This window comes from Molossus molossus, unplaced genomic scaffold (assembly GCF_014108415.1).
Source record: "Molossus molossus isolate mMolMol1 unplaced genomic scaffold, mMolMol1.p scaffold_m16_p_11, whole genome shotgun sequence".
Lineage (NCBI taxonomy): Eukaryota > Metazoa > Chordata > Mammalia > Chiroptera > Molossidae > Molossus > Molossus molossus.
This window is the reverse complement of record NW_023425346.1, coordinates 35,556,511-35,575,928: the sequence shown is the minus strand read 5'-3', so window position 1 is coordinate 35,575,928 and position 19,418 is coordinate 35,556,511. Positions and strand designations below refer to the sequence as shown.

At 47.3% G+C, this 19,418-nt stretch overlaps 1 protein-coding gene across 4 annotated transcripts in view; it reads right to left on the bottom strand.

Annotated features, from left to right (window-relative positions):
- The window catches only part of FMNL2 (formin like 2), a 315,926-nt gene that overhangs the window by 23,176 nt on the left and 273,332 nt on the right, over positions 1-19,418 (bottom strand). For all 4 annotated transcript variants that reach the window (XM_036254610.1, XM_036254613.1, XM_036254611.1 and 1 more), the window contains exons 10-15: positions 12,546-12,620; positions 9,012-9,122; positions 6,127-6,276; positions 4,080-4,181; positions 2,116-2,428; positions 1,580-1,774 (exon numbers count right to left, since the gene is read on the bottom strand). In XM_036254610.1, the coding sequence (XP_036110503.1) occupies positions 1,580-1,774; positions 2,116-2,428; positions 4,080-4,181; positions 6,127-6,276; positions 9,012-9,122; positions 12,546-12,620 (946 nt within the window). The remainder of the gene's footprint in view (positions 1-1,579; positions 1,775-2,115; positions 2,429-4,079; positions 4,182-6,126; positions 6,277-9,011; positions 9,123-12,545; positions 12,621-19,418) is intronic.

The window sequence follows — 19,418 nt, the reverse complement described above, 5'->3', positions numbered from 1 at the left end:
GGCCAACACATGTTTTAAATTAAGTAGGCAAGAAAGTTAACCAGAGAGGACGAGACCCATCCAGAAGGGACCTGGCCCCACACATCTCAGCGGGTGGCTTTCGCTGGTGCTGAGCCCCGGTCAGAGCTCAGGTGAGGGCAAGTGGAGGTGGCGCACGCGTCCGGCTCGGCCAGAGAGCAAGGAAGCGGGGAGGAAGGACAGACGCCATCTCAGACACCTCCTGCTGCAGGCGCTCAGGGGCAGCCCGAATCTGTGTGCAGGTGCACATGACAACCACAGGTTTTCCCACTGAAAACAGCCTGTTGATGGGACAGATTCCTGGGGCTGGTTAAGAGGTTTTTTGTTTGTTTACATTCCAAAAGCCAACAGTTCCACGGTGACACGCTTTCAATGTTGGTCTTTCGGAAGCAATCAAAGTTCTAGAAGAAAGCGGTAGATGGGGAAGACCTTGAAGGGTTAAAGTCAGTCTCCGGTCCACTGTGAACATTGCTTTGAACAGGCTCCGTGCTTGGCACCTGCACAGTTTTGTAGAAGGTGGACGTGCGCACCACAGGTCTGCTGGGGTGGCTCTCTGTCCCGACAGACCGGCTGGCAGAGCTGTGACGGGGCACGCTGAGGGATGGAGACTGGGAATCTCTCACAGCCAAGACTTTGGGCAAAAGGCTCCGAGAACTACTGCAGACTTGGAAACGGAGAATATTAGGTTGGTGGCTCTTCGGCAGAAACAGAGACCTCGCCGAGGGACTGAAGTGAGTAAGGAAAGAGAATCACCCGATGTCACCGGGTGGCATGGCAAAGCTGAGTTATTCCCAATGCCAGGAAAGCACGCCATGGCTGGGAAAATGGCTTGTGGCTTGTAGTGTTTCAGAGAAGTGTAAACATTTCATTCCCGTGAGTCAAAAATAAGAACTTATATTTCAAGGCATTAGAGCAATTGGGTTCCTCCCCCCCCCCCCCCCCGTTACTCCTGGCGGGCACGGGCGCTGCACTGTGTCCTGGTGAGCAGGAAGACAACACCCTTGGAAGCCTTTTGAGGCATGCAGATGCTGCTGTTGGCAACATTTCGTCTTGAAGCCTAATTGCAGTACACTGCATGCGGACGCCCTCTGATGCTCAGAAGAAGTGCCTGGAAGCCTACGTCTGGCAATTACATAAAAAGGCACTGTCCCCTCCTTTTTCAGGTGACATTGCAAAGACCTTCGAGATAAAAAGAGCCACGAGCACCAGCGCACGCTGTGTAGAGCTTCGACTACGACAGGTGCCCGGACCAGTCTGCTGAACCTGTGAAAACGCACTGAGCCCCGGGAAGGTGACTTGTCTCGCTCCCTTGTCCGGAAGGTGCTAAGACGGTGTGGGGTCAGAACCTCCTGCTAGGGGGAGAGTGACACATGTACTCACAGAAAAACGCCCCCTGTGCATGACAATTTCCCCTGCACCATAGCAGGGATGTTCTTATATCAAGAGGAGGTACATGTGATGTCAAGAGACTCGGACTTTGAAAGAATGGTTTTAACCCTCCGGAGGAAAAACAAATGAGTATTTCTTACACAAGTGCCCGGTCTTGATCCTATGCTCTTACCTGCTAATCCTGAGTTGAAAACCACTGTGGGTGAAGACGTCCCAGGCAGTGGGGGTGCGGAAGGAGGAAGGGGTGGCGGTAAAGGAGGAGCTGGCACAGTCTCCGCTGCAGGACCAGGTAGAGGTGGGGGAGGGGGAGGAGGGGGAGGGGGTGGAGGAGGGGGCGGCATAGGTGGTGTTACTGGACCATTTTGCACTAACAAAAGAAAAGAAACAAATTGACTTTAAAATGAAAGAATGGTTTTTCCTGCAATAGGTCACGTGCACACAAAGTATCAGAAAACAAACACTGAAGAGGACAAAGGATTTTTTCAGACTATAAAATGTCCTCATTGACTGGTAGGGGCTATCCTGTAACATACATAAAGCGAAGATTTATAGCCTCAATCTCAAAATGTAAAAAGTTTCTAAAATCAATAAGTAAAAGAACATGCCCACAAAAGCAAACCAAGGACATAAATGAGCAGTGGGTTAAAAAAAAAAAAAAGAAATACAAATATCCCAACGCCCCCTCATTCTCTAGCCAAGGCTTCTCACCTGCTTCAAGTGCATCGGACAAGGGAGGTAGTGGTGGGGGAGGAGGGGGCAGGGGTCCTGAGGAGGCGGCCCCCGTTCCTGGTGCCACAAAGCTTCCCGCTGCCACCTCGGAGCCCCCAGACAATGAGCCAGATGCCACAACAGGCAGAATGGCGATGTCCCCGTCCCCTTTCTTCTGAATTTTAATGGTCCCTTGTTTCTCCAGTTCATGAATCTTTTTTTCCAGGGTAGACTGTCTTTGAATGGCTTCTTCTTTTTCTTTGACCATTTTCCTTAACGTGTGAACCTGGGTATTTGCATCTTTGTAGATTTCCTGCAAAAGAGTCCATGGTCAAGAATTTGTCTTTGTGGGACATGCTTGCCTCGATCACCATCAGATTCACAAACTGAGGACAAAGAAAATAACCAAAAGAGAAAATAGAAAAAGGATACTCATATAGAGGAATTCTATGGAACTCAGACTTAGCCTATAAAGCCCCACTCATTCTCATCTGCTCACTGGTAATGCATACAATATATGTTTGCAATTCTTATTGTTAATGTGGTTCTTTCCATTAATAAAGGCAGCTAACTCAATTTGCCCTGCAGGTGGAGAGAAACAGAGCAGAGAGGACCCAGAAATAATTTTACAGCCTGACTCTGGGATGGCCTAAAGGTGTTTTGACCACGCGGTGTGTTTTCCTTTCACTTATTTTCAAATTCATTTTAACTCCTGGAGACGTATCCGCTAACAGTAGACAAAGGGGCCCCACATCAGACTTGGAGAGAAGTCAGAGTAGGATTAAAAATCTGCAAAGCATGGCATAATCTCCCGATGAGTAACCGGGGCGGACTGTTCCTGACCGGCTCTGTCTGGCCTTCACAATGCCCCCTTGACCAAGCTCAGGACAGCAACCGCTGCAACATTCTCCCTTCGGTAATGCAGTCAACAGAACAGGTCAATGCTTCTCTCCACTAATTACTTATTTCGTCTAGGTTTTTAGCAGAAAACAAAGAAGTTACAATTTCAATGCAAAGGCTGTCCCAGTTCCTTTTATAAGGGGCCCACAGAGGACCCAGTGAGAGGGTTTTATGGAGCTTACTTGCTGGGCCTTGTACACGGGACCTCTCACCACAAACCTCCAGCAGGCAGGGAAACATTCTTCACACCCTGTCTATTATTAATAATCTGAGCGTCTGAACTTGAATTGAGTCCATATGCTACAACTCTGTCTCGATGGCGTGCCAGAGAATAAATTTCCTAGAGTTAACTGTAGGACGCGTCAGAATATCAAGCAACACACACAGACATGATAACCGTTGCATAAAATGTGCCCTTTCATTACCGGGGTGTGAAGGCAAAGCCATTTGCCCGCAAGCCCTCCAGGCCCTTTAGTGGTTTTATGTTCTCGACAATTCTAGACCCACGGATGGGGCTCCATGAATACCTGACACAAGGTGAAACAATGCGAACGCCAAATAAATAGCTGCGATTATCTGATCATCAAAATGGATTGGTTTTGCTTCGCCTGTTTTCTTTTTTGGTGAATGCCATTGGGTCTCGCCTGGGTTGTGATTTCACCATTCCCATGGCAACCACCAAATCTGGTTTCAAGTAGAAGCAAAGCAAAGTAACAAAGAAATCCAAGTCCTGTTAAAAATAAATAAGTGGCATGAATTAAATCCATGCTGTGTTTTTATTTCCAACCAAATGAGTGATCCACATAATCATCTCCGACTTGTCCAGATGGGAAAACATTGCTGCTCCCAAAGCCTGTGATAAGAACGTACTGAACCTCGAGCATCTGATTGCACACACATGTGCACAGAGGCCATACTGTGCACTTTGCTCTGGAATATCACTCTGAAAAGTTCCAATAAAGACGCCGCATCAAGGCATCCCTCTGACGGGCAAGCTCGGCTAGGCCACAGCGGGGTGAGCTCCCCGCGCTGCCCATCCGGGCCACTGCCCTCGTCACACTCACTCGAACCACGTCCAGCTCCTTGTTCCTCTGCATGAGCTGCTTCTCCAGCTCCACGATCTTGGACATGGCTTCATTCTCCGTGTCTTGCAGTTTTTCAGACAACTGTAAAGGTTTCAAAGGGAAGCTGTGTCACAACACAGGACCACTGCGCTCAGCTCCTCGGTTCTCGGCAAGTGTAGCTCAATGACCAGAAGGGGCCTGTCAGAGTCCGTGTGTGTCCCACCAGCTGTTTTCTGGAAATGTTAGTATTTATGATATGGCTCTGAAAACAGTTGTTTTTCAAAGGAATTAATTTACATGTCGCCCTTAATAAAACCCATGTCAGTTCCTTAGTGTTCCCACAAATACAGTGTCTGTCTGTGTCTGCAGGGACCGGAGAACAACAGGTGAGGGAGGAGGGAAGTCCACCTTCTTCCCTAAGAAGGGCCATTAGGCAAAAGTTTTGGAACACTCTGGATTCAGAAAACTTGGATCTGTTATTCTAGGGAGCCAGCTGAAAAAAATAGTATTGCTTATTTTGACCCAAACTACCCAAATAATAAAAGTTATTTTGGAGGGGCAGCTCAAACAGGTGGCCTGCTCTAAAAGTGGGGTACCGAAGTTCGGTCACGCCACGCTGGCTGCGGTTTCAAGAGTTGGACAGGCTGAGCCCTGTGCCACATGGTTACTGCCCGCGTACAGCTGCGGAGCAGAGCAGCTCCTAGAACTGGCAAGGAAATCAGGGAGGCAGGGTGCGTGGCAGAGCAGAGATGTATATCAGATTCAGACTATGACACAAATCCTCTTAAGGGAAGAAACACTCAGCCTGTAAGTGCCCTTCCTAAGCAGGTGTCAGCCACGTGTGGCCCTCGCTGGAGCACGTCGAAGGGCGGAGTTCTGGCAACTTGGCTTAACCACAGCCATGAAGATGCCCATGTGCAGTGATGGGAAAAGGTAAAGGACATTAAACACGTGTAATACTAGTAACTATGGAAATGTGGAGGAAAATGAGTGTTCAAAGGGGGGAAGGATATCCCTCCAAAAAGTCGATTTGTTTTGCAATCAAGGATATCGTCAGTCAGGATCCATGAGAAGATTCTGGTCCTCACGATGCTTGGGTTTTTAAGCAGCCCCGTTTCCTGTTCCTTCTTGCAATATTACAATATCAGCTGAATGGATGAACAAATGAATAACCTCTAAAGACCTTTGGGTTCCCATCCAACTGGGTCTGTGGTAAGAAGAACCCCTCAAAGGAAAACAAATTCCCACCCGGATACAGAGCTAACATTATACTGAGAGGACATTCTGCTTGGAGGAGGAGGAACTGTGGGAAAGCTCACTGACTTCCTAGAAAATGCTCTAGAACCCGTTGAAATGAATCTATGTAGAACCCGAGTAGCCATAAGGCAGGGATGCGAAGACACGCATCAGGAAGCCACGAGACCCCGGGCCCCTGGCTTGTGTGGCACATTCCACAGAAGATGACTCATATTTAGCAGAAAACACGTATTCCTATTGGGCCACATTCACATATTTGGGCTGCACTTCCCGCCAGGTAATGCCAACCATCTAACTTTCCTGTGCAGGGAACAAAGATGGCCAGGGAATCTGGACTCGGCAGAAACTGAGAAGATGCACGAAGACAAGGCAACGGATTCCACTTAGTTTGAAGTAACACACCTGCCTTCTTTCAAAGAACCCCGAGTGCCCACCAGTGTGGCTCAGTGGTTGAGCATAGATCCACGCACCAAGAGGTCACAGGTTCAATTCCCAGTCAGGGCACATGCCCAAGTTGTGGGCCTGATCCCCAGTAGGGGGCAGCAGGAGGTGGCCAATCAATGTTCTCTCTCATCGATGTTTCTGTCTCTCTCTCTCTCTCACTTCCTCTCTCTCTAAAATCAATAAAGAACAAAAAATGAAAAGAACCCCGAGCGGCCTGGCAGCTCCCCATCTCAAGCTGAGCTTATCCCGACGCTCCCCAGCCCGCCATCTGCTGCCCCCAGAGCGGAGCCTCTGCTCTGCACCCGCGGACCCTCGGACATGGTTTCCTTTTCTGAGAAGTACTTACATGAGAGAGGTTTTCTTCCAGCTCTTCCACCCTCTCCAAGGCGGCATTCTTGGTCTCAGCATCTTCCAGCAGCGCTCCCACGTCAAACACGTTGTCCAGGTACGCCTGGATCTGCACCTGCAGCTTGTCGCTCTCGGTGTGTTTCAGTTTCTAAAGAGCAAAACGCGAGAGGAGGCGGCGTGAGCGTGTCTGTGAAAACAGAACATACGTCCCTAACAGCCTACCTATTTTTGTTTGCTGCAACCAACCTAGCCTGTTCCAAGAGAGAGTCTGATATATCATCCTCCTTAAGAGAATTATGGAGTAACCATCTAAGAAAGTACTGTGAGCCCTGGCCGGTTTGGTTCAGTGGTTAGAGCATCGGCCTGCGGTCCTGAGAGACCCGGGTTCGGTTCCCGCTAAGGGCGCGGACCTCGGTTGCAGTTTGTCCCCGGCCCTGGTCAGTTGTGCGGGTGGCAGCCACTCGATGTGTCCCTTTCACATCGATGTTTCTCTCTCTCTCTCTGTTCCTCTCTCTCCCTCCCACTCTACCTGAACAAAAAATGGAAAATGTCCTCTGGTGAGGATAAAAAGAAAGTACTGTGAGATTACTTTCTGGTGAATACCCTCTCCCAAATATACACACATTTCCTCCCTAAACCTGATACAGGTGAAATCGGGAAAACAGAAAAACTAAAAGCACCTTTGAAAGGGAACAATAGTCACGGGTAACAGAAAACCTGAGGGGTATCTGTGTGGGAGAAGAGACTGGAGTGGGTGGTCACTTGCCTGGGTGGTGATGGTGGTCCTAATGGTGGGGGAGGCACTGATAGAATAAATTAGTCTTGGGGCTTATTGTTAGAACCCACCTTCCATGATTACTTCCCCAAGACTCTGCCCCAACACGAGGAGCTCAGGGTTCCCCAAAGGAAGCTCTCCCCCTTTCTCTGCATTCCAGGGCCAGCATCCCAAAGGAAGTCGACTAACTCTTAGGTGAAATCAGAGGTCAAGCAAACCTTCCTTCGAAGTAATGTCAGTCATGGCTTTCTCTGGGGAGCAGATGAGGAGCTACAATAGCACCTGGCACCTGGATGATGCCCATAAACATTCATGGAACAAATCAATGCTTTCTTAATAAGGCTGGGTTTTGTGAATGAAGCATTTATATATTATAGGCCTAAAATATTAGTCGTCTAATCACTTCTGTTTAGCAGGGTACAGAACCAACAGACCTGGAAGTTGAAGAAAAAGAGCATTCTGAACAAGTGTTCAATTTTTCAGAGGAACCCTGCTCTACCTAAGTCCTCAGGAAAACGAACTCTGTCCCGCTCAGATCTGCCACCTTACCCAAGCTGGTTCTGAAGACAGTACAATCCATTTTAGTTTGGGAGGCAGAATCGAACAAGGTTTCTGAATAAGGCTGTCGTCTAGAAAAAGAAAATGGAGCCCTGGCCGGTTTGGCTCAGCAGTTAGAGTGTCACCCGTGGGCCGGAGAGTCCCGGGTTCGGCTTCTGCTAAGGGCACGTACCTCCGTTGCAGTTTGTCCCCTGCGTGTGGGTGGCAACCACTCCATGTGTCTCTCTCACGTCAATGTTTCTCCCTCTCTCTTTCGCTCTTCCTCCCTCTCTCCCTCCTGCTCTATCTGAAGGTAAATGTAAAACAAAAAGAAAATGGAGAAGTTGGGCGGATTTTTCACAGGACTCACCATGACTGCCAGTGCTAACAGGTCACGACCTGCCCTTGTGACCTGGGGCCTGAGGCGGGCCCTGCCGGCCATCACCAGGCTGACCCGAGCACCACGGCCGCACATCCTGTGCAGATGCTGCTATCCTCAGAGCACGTGGGGAGGAGGACAGACAAACCTCCATCTCAAAGCAGAAAAGTACCTTTCACTACAATATCCCGTTAACGATATAAGTGGGTTTTTTAATGGGGAAACAAGTCCATCAGCTCTTCGATGGAAAGCGATCATGCCTCCCCCCGAGTCGTCTTTAGACAACATTAGGCCAGTCCATGCGAGAGCAGCCCCGCTGGTCTGCTGAGCCAGGCTGTGAGTCCCAATTCTGGGATGCCACCTTGCAATAAACGGAGGGTACAGAAGTGCAAGTCCCTGGCTTCACCCCAAGGATGGCGGGCTGCCGAACTTGAGATGTCCAAGAGAAGGACTTCTACCTTCTTCATAAGTTGAAACAGCCTTGAACTTGAGGTCGACAATTCCTGCCCTATCACTAGTGATCTTCCAAGTTCAAATGAACTGCCAAAGGGTCAAGGAAACGGGTACACACATCCTGTGCACACAGAGCTACTCAAGTCCACTGACAATTTTCACATCCACTTTCTGTTTCTAAGCTGAGCTGAGCACTTCTGCACGGGAGCCGGAGAAACAGAAACTTTGGACTCCCTTGTCCCAAGAACGAAAAGTAGAACTTCTCAGGCCACAAACACTTTAAGCAGAATTGAACAACTACACAAGGAAGTCTCTGGTGTTGATTTCCTCATTATAGTTTTGTGCTCTAAGCAATTATTCATCACTCTCCAGCAGTCTCGGTTTGGCTTTCCCTGCCCATCAGGTTCCCCAGAGTAACCGAGAACGTAAAGCGCCCCACAGCCTGAACGAAGGGTGCAGCGAGACTCGGCCCAGACAGGGCTCAAAAGCGGAGGAAAGCGGCAGCGGGCTGACAGCGTGTCTGACTCTGGCACTCAGAGACTGCTGGCAGGAGACCGTCTGAGGTCCCAGGAGGTCTGCAAGAACCCCGTTTGTCTGGCAGACGGCATCACTCGGGTTGGCTCCTTTTAACCAGCAGTACAGTAAGTGGTTGGCACAGAGCGTCGAGTGTGTTTTTGTCACTAGGGAAGTGTATCTTCGAGGGTAGGCAATGAGCCAAAGCTTTCAACCATATACTTACATCCAAGTATTCATCCAGGCCTAACTTGGTAAATTCATACTGGAGGTGAACTCTGAAATTCATATCTTCTACTGAATGGACTACAATATTAATAAACTGCATGGAGGCCACCTGAAATGAAATTGCCAACAGGTTAGATGGACTCCAAACTTGCTTTCTCAGTTTAATCATAACATACGCTTTCAACTGCACAAATCTAAGTTCACTCACCAATTTCCTTTCCCTTCATTCATTTCATTAGGTCTCTAAAAATATTTTATATTTTTTTAATTCAAAAGTCATATAGATACCATAATTAGATATCATGTCACATCTACTAGGATGGCTATAATAATAATAATAAAAAAGATAACAAGTGTTGACAAGGATGTGGAAAAGTTAAAAATCATCTGTTGTCAGTAGGGTGCAAACTAGGGCCACTGTGAAGTTTGCCTGTTCCTCAAAGTGTTAAATACAGAAATACCATCTGACCCAGCAACCCCATTCTTAGGTATACATACCCAAGAGAAATGGAAATACCCATCCATATAAAAACCTATATACAAAGGCTCACAGTAACCCTAGTTTGGTTATTCATAGTAACTAAAATGGGGGGGGGGGGTGTCCATCAACTGATGGATTACAAAAATGTGATCCAGCCACATGATGGAACATGACACAACAATACAAAGGAATGAAGGGCTGATACGTGCTACAACATGGATGACCTTGAAAACGTTGTAAGTGAAAAAAGTCACAAAAGATGACATATATAATTCCATTCATATGAAGTGTCTAGAATAGGCAAATCTACAAAGACAAAAAGTAGGTTGCCTAGGGCTGAACGTGGGAAAAGTGGGGAGCAACTGCTAATGGGGGAGGACTCTTGGGGGAGCAACATTTTCTAAATTAGACTGTAATGATTGCACAGCCCTACAAATACACCAGAAATATGTTGACTTGTACAGTTTAGATGGGTAAATTGGAGAGTATATTAACAGTATCTCAATAAAGCCGTTTTTAAAAAGTCTTACAGGTATACAGAATAAACTATGTAAGTTATTACAGATATACTATATAAAATGTAGAAATTATTACAAAGAAAAACATTCAAATTTACTATCACAGGTGACTTGATTATAATTCACCTGTGACCCCACAGACCAACAGGGTCACTGAAGGGTCTCTGACCCATCTTTCCATTTTAAACAATCAACCGGTTTCCATTCCACAGAAGCCTTGGGTTTATTGCTTTCTACCCCCAACTGCATCAGGGGCCCTGAGACTGGTCACAGAGAAAAACCAGTCCCCAGTTTGGTCAAGATAGCACAGAATTCAACCGATCTATTTTGCTCTTCATAGTGACGGTTTATTTACGGTGGAAATATCTCACTAACGCCTTCCCTCTCTAGTTAAACAGAGCCTCCTGCAAGGAGGTAAAATGACCGTGGGACCCAGATTCACCTGTACTCTGAAAACCCCTCACTCCTCCTCTCTCCCCAAACCCCAGGTCCTTTCCCTTTTCCAAACTGTTTTCATCGTGTTAGACTCTTCTCTGCGCATGTTACACACTGGATATCCTCAGATGTGTGCACTCTGGGTGACAAGGAGAGGCTATTGGCAGTTATGCTATGCTATGGTTAAATGAGCTAAAAAGGATTTGGTCGGTTTTTTGTTTTCTTTTGTCCACCAAAAAAGTACATAAAAAGGTTTTGTGCTACGGTAGAAGAACTTATATTTTATAAGGAATAAGTCATTAGGGATGTTATGCAACTTTAATTGCAGTGTATGAAAGCCTCGTTTTCTGGATGAATAACGTGGTTGCGTTCTGGCATCTCTCCAGTTCTCTTCTGAAAGCAGGTCTAACGACCTGCGGGGCTGTACGACATGCCTGAGAGGCAGCCACTTGCCAGGTGCCACACGAATCGAGCACACAGTACCTGTACGCCAGCAGCCTCCAAATAAGGCTCCTCAATGTGTGTACATGTGACTAAATGTGCTCATAGGAAATTGGCTCGTTTGTCAACAGTGCACGTGTTTAAAAGGGCTTATAACTTTTGCAGAAACGCAAATGGCAGAGAGATCCCGCACACACGGTCAAGAGTGAGGTGGGCCGTGCGTACAGCGAGGGGTGCCGACTGCGATGAACCGGGACGTGCACCTTCGGACACAAGGAGTAGGGGCTCCTCGGCTCCAGCAGCTGATACTGTGCAAGAATGGGGGCCTGGCTTACAAAAATCAGAAATCTGTCTTTTTGTGCACAATTTCCAAATTCTTTTATGGAAGGATGTCACGGGCAGACTAACTCGCAAGCCTGAAGGTGGGGACAGCCTAGAACTTCCTATATAACCCCAGCTTACTAGTAAGGGGGTGAGCCAGGGCTTAACTTCTTCACGTCTCATCACCAGTGCAGACAGCTATAAATACTCCAGAAATAAAAATAAAAATATCCTAATAACAAGAATGAAAAAGTCAATGTAAAGTATTCCTGGTTTCGCATTCATTTTTTTTTTTTACCTTTTTAAAAAGCATACATACGCTTTATGGAAAAGAAAATCTCCATAAATGACTTCATCTTTCTCATTGATTATGGAAGCGGCTGGGGGCCACGATGAATATTACATTGGAGGACCCAGAAAAAAATTTCTACATCTAAGGGTTAGAAATCTGCAAAGCTAAGTTTCATATTGTGCAGTCACTGAAGCAATTCAGATGAAAACCCTGCCTGGCACCCTAAGCAGAGGTTTTAGGAGACTCGACAGTGTAAAACCTGATTGGGAGGCCTGCTCTGGGCTAGAGGTGATCTGGGAGACTAAGCCCAGGTAAGGATCTCCTGGATTAGGTCAAAGAAAGTCTGTCAACCTGGTGCACTCAAGGGATTCCCTAGAGTGGATTCCATCCTCAGTCCAGGATTGCGCCTTAGGCATATGAATTCAGAAGTGCTCAGACTCCTTTTGCTGTTCATTCTGGAAAGCCGTTGCATGTGATTTACCCTCTAAGGGGATCCACAGTGTAACTCAATTACACTGTGGAAAGAGATGAAGAAGGGTGAAAAGTCACTGCTGTATATTTGGGGGCTACATATAGTCAAGTCCACAAACAGAAGCACATTCGTCTTGGCGATTATTGTCTGGGGAAGGCCACTGGGTGGGGTGTGCAAAAGGCAAAATGGCCCAGGTTTCTGCTTCCTTCCCTGAGGATCCGTGCACAGCGCCACTGGCTGTCAGGTTGGCGACTGCGGGCGTGTGCACCGTGTGTTACCTTCCTTTCCCCAAGCGCATGGCTTCACACTTCATCTGCTGTAAATAATCAGTACTTTTGGCCGGTACTATAGCATGTATAGAAGGAATAAAACTGGGAATAAATGCCATAAAGAAAAAAATACAGATTAAGAGGGACAACCCAGACTGGATCTGTAGCACATTATGCTCAATTTCCTGTCCATTGTAAAATATTCATACATATGTATGTATAATATATATAAATATCAATGGATTTAGGGAAAAGTGCTCAAATTAAGTTTGTTTTATTGAATGTCATACTAAAATAGCTCACCATAAAATCGATGTTATTGTCTTCATTCCTGAAATGTTCCATTAACTTCTCAAAGCGCTGTTTTTCTCCACAAACCTGAAACACACATTTTCATCGTGCATGTGAAATTCCAAACATAAGCATTCCAAAATTAGATGCAGAAATTTCAGCATTAACAATCATTTCCAGAATATCTATTTTTTCCTCTCTCACACATTACTTACTTTTCTTCCAAGCTAGTTAACTCACAAATAGCAACATGAGCCAGGACCCAAGCTGACCCTTAGTTTCCCTTGCACGTTCTCTTGATATTTTGAAATCCATATCAAATGTCCACCAACTTTCTTAACCTGCATTCAGAATCCCAGAATGTTGCTTATGGCAATTAAAAAAAAAAAAAAAATCTCCCGAGTTCTCCTTTTTACAGAAGTACTTTTTAACCAGACATGCTAAGAGATCTTAACAATTTTGTATTTAAATTCCTTGAAAAGCAGATTCAAAATTCTGATATGCTTTCTAAGCTAATTAAGTAATTTTAGTGCATAAACTACAACATAAACTTTGGGAAGCTACATGGACTCTGCGGTCAGAGGCCAGAAACATGTGCATTCAGCTCGAATTAATGCTTTCACTGAACAGATGAAATAAGACATAAAATTCTGTGGACTCCAGGGCCCCACGGTATCTGCATATACATGGAATTAAGTACACCGAATGAAAAACACAAATTCAAAGAAAGATTTGTACCAAATAATGACTCTCTGGAGACTTAGTCCACAAATCAAAGGATAAACTTTAATTCTGTCTGTGTCCTTGGCGACCTGTAATGAAGCAAAGTCTTACACCCACTGGTTTATTCATTCCACCTTCAGAAAATACTCACCTGACCATCTACAGGCTACATGTTCTATTAGTAAGACATAATCTCTGGCCTGAACATTTTATAAATTGAGTCCAGGTTTCACACGCCTAACTAAATTTGCTGATTCATCTGTGATCTTAGTGATATTCAGGCCAATCCTAACAAATTCTCCTAAATTGGTGTTTCAGAATGCTATAATGCAGCCATTCAATTCCATTACATTAAATTCCTTGCGAATATATATACGAAGAGAAAGTCCCTTGAGGGCAGAGATTTTGTCTGTTTTGTTCACGACTCTATCCTCAGCATCTAGAACAATGCTTAGCACATTGTGAGGTCCCAATAATATTTGCTGACTTACACTGAATAGAGAATAAACACATAACCATGTTAAAATACAATTAGCGAAAAACTTACTACTCTCCATCATGTTTCAGAGTAAGACAAGAACCACTGTGGTTGGGCACCAGCAGGACTGAACTGAGCATGCTCACGGGGACAGCCTGCGACCTCGAGGGCCGTCTAGTCTTAAAGCAACGCAATTTCCTCAACAGACTCAGACCACAGTTCACTGTGTTCGGATGGCAATTCTCCGTTTATGTACACCTGCCTTAACAAAGAACAATTACGGAAGACAGAACAGCGCCCGGGCCCAGTCTGCAGGAAGGGGAGGAAGCTACAGAGCATTTCAGAACACATGTGTCCGGTCCCATCCTCGACGGCCTGAATCGGCGGCCCGGGTGGAGTGGGGGTGTGTGTGACATGGGCACGAACAATTATTTTTCTTTTTTTAATTTATCTTTATTGTTGAAAGTATTGCAGATGTCCCCCGCTTTTTCCTCATTGACCCTGCTCCCCACCCCCCTGCATTCACCACACTACTGTCTGTGTCCACTGGTTAAGACATGAACAATGTTAAAGGCACTATAGACCACCTGATGCTCTGCAAAGGCTGAGAACCAGGGATGGAAAAGGATCCCGCATTCTGTCTCTGGACCCGCTAGAGAACAGACAGAAAGTTTCTGGAAACAAAAGGTTTGTCGAAGCGGGTGAGACAAAGCAAGGGCAGCTCCCTGGACTATGACTTCAGTCACATCTTGTGCAAAGAGTCGCAGGGTCCCTCCCTGCAACAAGGGCCCAGCGGGTGAAAACTGCCAAGGAAAAGGTCAGGCTTACCACCTGAATTTTTAAAAAATACATTTTTATTTATTTTTAGGGAAGAAGAGAGGCGGGGGGAGAGAGAGAGAGAGAGACATCAATCGGCTGCCTCCCACACTCGCCGGGACCAGGGATCGAACCTGCAACCTGGGTATGTGCCCTGACCAGGAATGGAACCAGCAGCCATTCAGTGCACAGGACGACACGCAGCCCACTGAGCCACACTGGCCAGGACAACCTGACTTTTCTTTGAGAGAAACCTCAGCATCAGAACTTGCTCCGCAGGAGATGCTTGGGAGAGCGGCAGTGGCAGAGGAAAGGCCTCGGTCTGGGGACAGCTGCCTGCTCCCCTGAGAAACAGGGTGTGTTAACGTTTGTCTGAGTGGCCAGGCGCCCACCGGACCAGACAGGCAATGGCCATCAATAAACAGTAACCATGACCACAATTCCTCAATTAAAAGGCAAAGCCCTTCAAGAATGTCAGAAATCGGGAAAGTACCTTGGATTGGTAAGCTGGTATCCTCAATGTATGAGTGAGACTGACACCCAGACACGTCAACTATCTCCAACTTGGTGAAAGTTCACAGAGGCTAGAACCAGAACCCCGCCTGCAAGCCTGACCTCCTTCTCCCATACAGCCCAGGATGCTCAGATGACGATATTCCAGGTAAGACAAGAGTTAAAGCATTCCAGAATTATTTGAGATGCCAGAGATGAAAAATGTAATTATTAAAAACTGCGGTCATTACACCATGCATGCAGTTTATGTCCATGCACCAGAATCTTCCATGGCACTTCTAAAATCAGCAGATTCCTGGGGTCTAAATCAAAACGTGAATGAGAATCTCCACAGACAGAAGTAGGAATTTGTGCTTTAAAAAAGTACTCATGGTCCCTGGCTGGTGCGGCTCAGTTGGTTGAGCATCGTTTTGTGCACTGAGAGGTCACTGGTTCGATTCCCGATCAGGGCACATGTCTGGGTTGTGGGCTTCATCCCCAGTAGAGGGCGTTGCAGGGGGCAACTGATCAGTGTTTCTCATTGATGTTTTTCTCTCTCCTGCTCCCTTCCTCTCTAAAATCAATAAAAACATATTTTTAAAGAAAGTTTATTTAAAAAAAAAAAGTACTCATGGTGTTTGGACCAGCATTTGGGAAACAGTGGCATATGCAATGTTAGACTAGTCCAGCAATTTTCAACTAGTGCGCTGCAAGAACTTCTCAAACACGCAAGACCTAACTGTCTAGTCAGAGGCACTAATCTCTTTTCCCTTAGATCTTCAAATTTAAAAATGACAACAACTAACACAACAATAGCCATCCAGTGTGAATTAATCAAAATTATACTTTTTTTTTTTGCCAGGTCGGTAAAAAATATAATGTTTTTTGGTGTGCTGTCAAATGTTAGTAATTAATTTATGTGTGCAATGAGACGAAAAAGGTTGAAAAGATGAAAAAGGTTGAAAATCACTGGACTAGCCAATTAAACCCTCGGCCTTTCGGACTACCAATCGTAAACTGGAGAGCTGGATCATTAACTCTCCGATTCACTGAACCTAGAATTTAACAACACGAATAAAGAAACACAGTTACTGTAACTGGCTATCATGGGAAAGTAGCAGGCGTTGGCCCACCGACACTGTGCAGCGAGTGATTGAGGTCATTCTCAAACCATCAGGAATTGTGCCCAGAATTTTATATGGCTGAGGAAAGCACATGTGGGTGCAAAGAGACTGTCAAATCCAGAACAAGCAATATTAGATTAATTCCGTGCTGGGTAAAGATCCCCCAAATCATTGCACTAGTGTGGTAGGCAGGACTGAAATAGACATTATGAAGAGCTTTGAAAACACACACACACACACTTCTTTAGAAATCATTCTGTGAGACGAATCCATGCTGAGAAAATGTGTTATGAAACTGAAATACCTTTAATCTTCACATAAAAAAAATAGACATAAATATCTTCCCATCTGTAGCTGCTGTGACCTCGGTGTAAAGAACCCAAATGCACAAAACAACACTGTGCCAGCGCAGACGCCAGCTTCGGGAGACCGTGAAGGAGGATCCCACTGGCCACTCTCCTCATTGGCGGCAAGAACCAGAAGGGCACCTCCTTCAGCTCCATCAAGCCCTTCCCGTCAAGGTTCAGACAGATGCCCACTGCGCTGGGCCAGTCTCCACTAGTGGACTCGGGTGTTTCTGACGGTTCCAGAGAAACCACATGGGCTCCAGAGGCCCCCCGCACCCCTGCGGAAGGGAGGGAAGCGTGCACACCAGACTCACATTTGTTTCTATACGACTCGAGTGATCCTTCAACAAGTGTACACTACCGCCCCACAGGAAACGGGAAGGCATGTTTGGGGAGGGCTGGGAGAAGTCATGTCCACATCAAAGGGAAGTCGCTGTGGCTCACAGGGCTCACATCTGGACCACCCCACACTCTCGGTTCAAACAGGACCAGCACGACCGAACGTGCTGCTTCCCTCCTTTGAAACGAGCCTCGCTCTAGAAAGCTGGTGAGGATGAAAGGAGTGAGACCACTGATTCTCAGCTATTTTTAGCATCTGCACACTGGGGATGTGAGCTTTCATGAAAACGGACGTCAGGGCCGGAGCATCTCTACACATACGTTTTAGTGCGTGTCATGTTGTGAGGCACTTAAGTTCCACCCACCAACAAAGCCAGACAATAAATGGTCTAAAAACTTTCAAGTGAAAAACAAAGTTGTACAATGGCAACTGAAATCTGTCATCTCTTGACTTTTATATTCAGGGTGCTTCCCAAACCCCAGCAGCTTTGACACTGATTTCCTGTATCAATGCCAAGGAGCCACGGGAGGGGCAGGCAGTGACGTAAGCGGCGCGGCCACAGGAAGGCTGAGCGCAGCCGACTGAAGAGCACCTGTCGCGTCCTGGGCCACGCCGTCAGCTATCCGACTGCCACTGCAGCACCCAGGGCCACCAGAGAGTAAGTCAGCCAGCAGAGAGGTAAAGGTATATGCCCCGGAAAAGCAGGTACTCTGCTGTAAAAACATGTTTACGACTATGAACGCCAGAGGCATCTTCACTTCAAGCATCACTTATAGATCACTCCGTGTGAGTTCACCAACCCCGATGGACACTGCGTCAAGTCAGCACGTCAGGCTGGGGTCCTGGGGCCAGACCTCCGTCGGCTGCCTCAGCCACCCATCCCCTCAGCCCTGTGGGGTCCTGGCACAGATGGACCTCTCTGCCCTTGAAGCTCCCACACTGATGGGCTAAGGGCAGATGAGGGCAGAAGTGGGACTATGTGGAGTATTCAACAGGGACCACAAAACCTGGGTTGCAGGTCACGGCTCTGCTACTGCCCCTCAGTGGTCTTGGGTATCTCAGGGAACCTCCCTGGACTTGGGGTTTCACATCCATTAACCTGAGAGCCTGAGATTACACCCTGGGTTGTCATGGTCTGTTCTAGGAAGCCACAGAGTGACAGTGGGACGCTTCGGAACCCCCGAGAACGGGAGCGTGGCCGGGAGAGGAGAAGCGTGAGGGAGAACAGTTCTCGGGACTTCTCTCCTCATGAATGCGGCTCTGCTGGATTATATGAATTTCCTGGTAAGGCTTCTTTTGGAAAAAGAAAGTTTCATTGAAGGGTTCCATTGCTAGTAACAATTTGAAACAAAAATCCTCTCACTCCATACTTTGATGCTCTAAAATTCCAATCTAGGCGTGGCAATATAACAGGATATTCCCAACCTGGCCAGCCAGCAGCTCTACCCAAACCCAGTCCAGAGAGACGCACAGGCCGCGCCGGCCCGGCTGCCACACGAGGCCGCGGCACTGGCTCCCAGCACCGGGCTCGCTGCCGCCAGCGCAGCAGGTAAATCCTGCCGTCCAGACAGACGGGCCGGGCCGCGGGGAGCAAGACATCTTCACTTCAAGCTGAACTGAAGCATAAACGCAGCATCTGCAAAAACACAAGTCAACTCTGTTCTCCAGCGTCTGTGAAAGACATCTCTGAACTCGGTCCCAGACCACGGAAATGAATCTGGGGCCTTGGGTGCCAGAGGGGTGGTCGTTTAGAGTATCTCTAAAGGTGGGCAGAGGTTAGGGGATGATTTCCCAATGGCTAACAGCAGGGAGAAGGTGGTTTTACGAAAGCCTTGTATTCAAGAGTGTTATCTTGCTAGCCAGATGTCGAAACACACAGCAGACTGCCGGCCTTCAGCCCCAGTCTCTGTTCCCCTTTCAAGGTCGGTGACGGCCTCTGGCTTCCCCCAGCAAGAGCTCCCAGGACACGGCTCACAGTCTGCAGCCAGCTTGGGGCCTGACTCTCATGAGGTGGCTATAAAATGTGCTCCTGGGTTAGTTATATAAAGTTATATAAAAAAACACTTGCTTAAGTGTTTCCTTCTTGCCCTGTTGCCTGGCGCCTGCCTCAATGCGTCCTTTTTCTCTTCTCACAATAAGCCCCTATGATCCGCAGGGCTCCCCGCAGGAAGGCACCGGGTTAGAGACACAGTCTATTATGACTGATTAGACTACCCTTCTGGGGGGCTGCCCGGGAGTAACATTTCTGTTTCCTTTTCAGGCCGCGTGAAGTAAACAGCTATTTCATAGTGAGTCCCGGGTGAAAAGCATCTTTTACTGTCCATCGAGAGCACCGGCCGTCTGAGGGCTTCTGCTGCCATGCTGGCCAGCCCACCACCACCTCTCCGAGGTGTTCTGTGGCGGCTGGGGGCCTGTTCTCTGTCTCCCCCGAGGTGGCCGGTCATTCCATGCGCTGACACCAAAGGGTCGCTGTGGCAGAGGTGGATCATTCCAACCTGCCGTTCCCCGGAATCCTCGGGGCGCGGAGATGTTCGACCAACGAGAGCATTCGGAAACTGAACACCC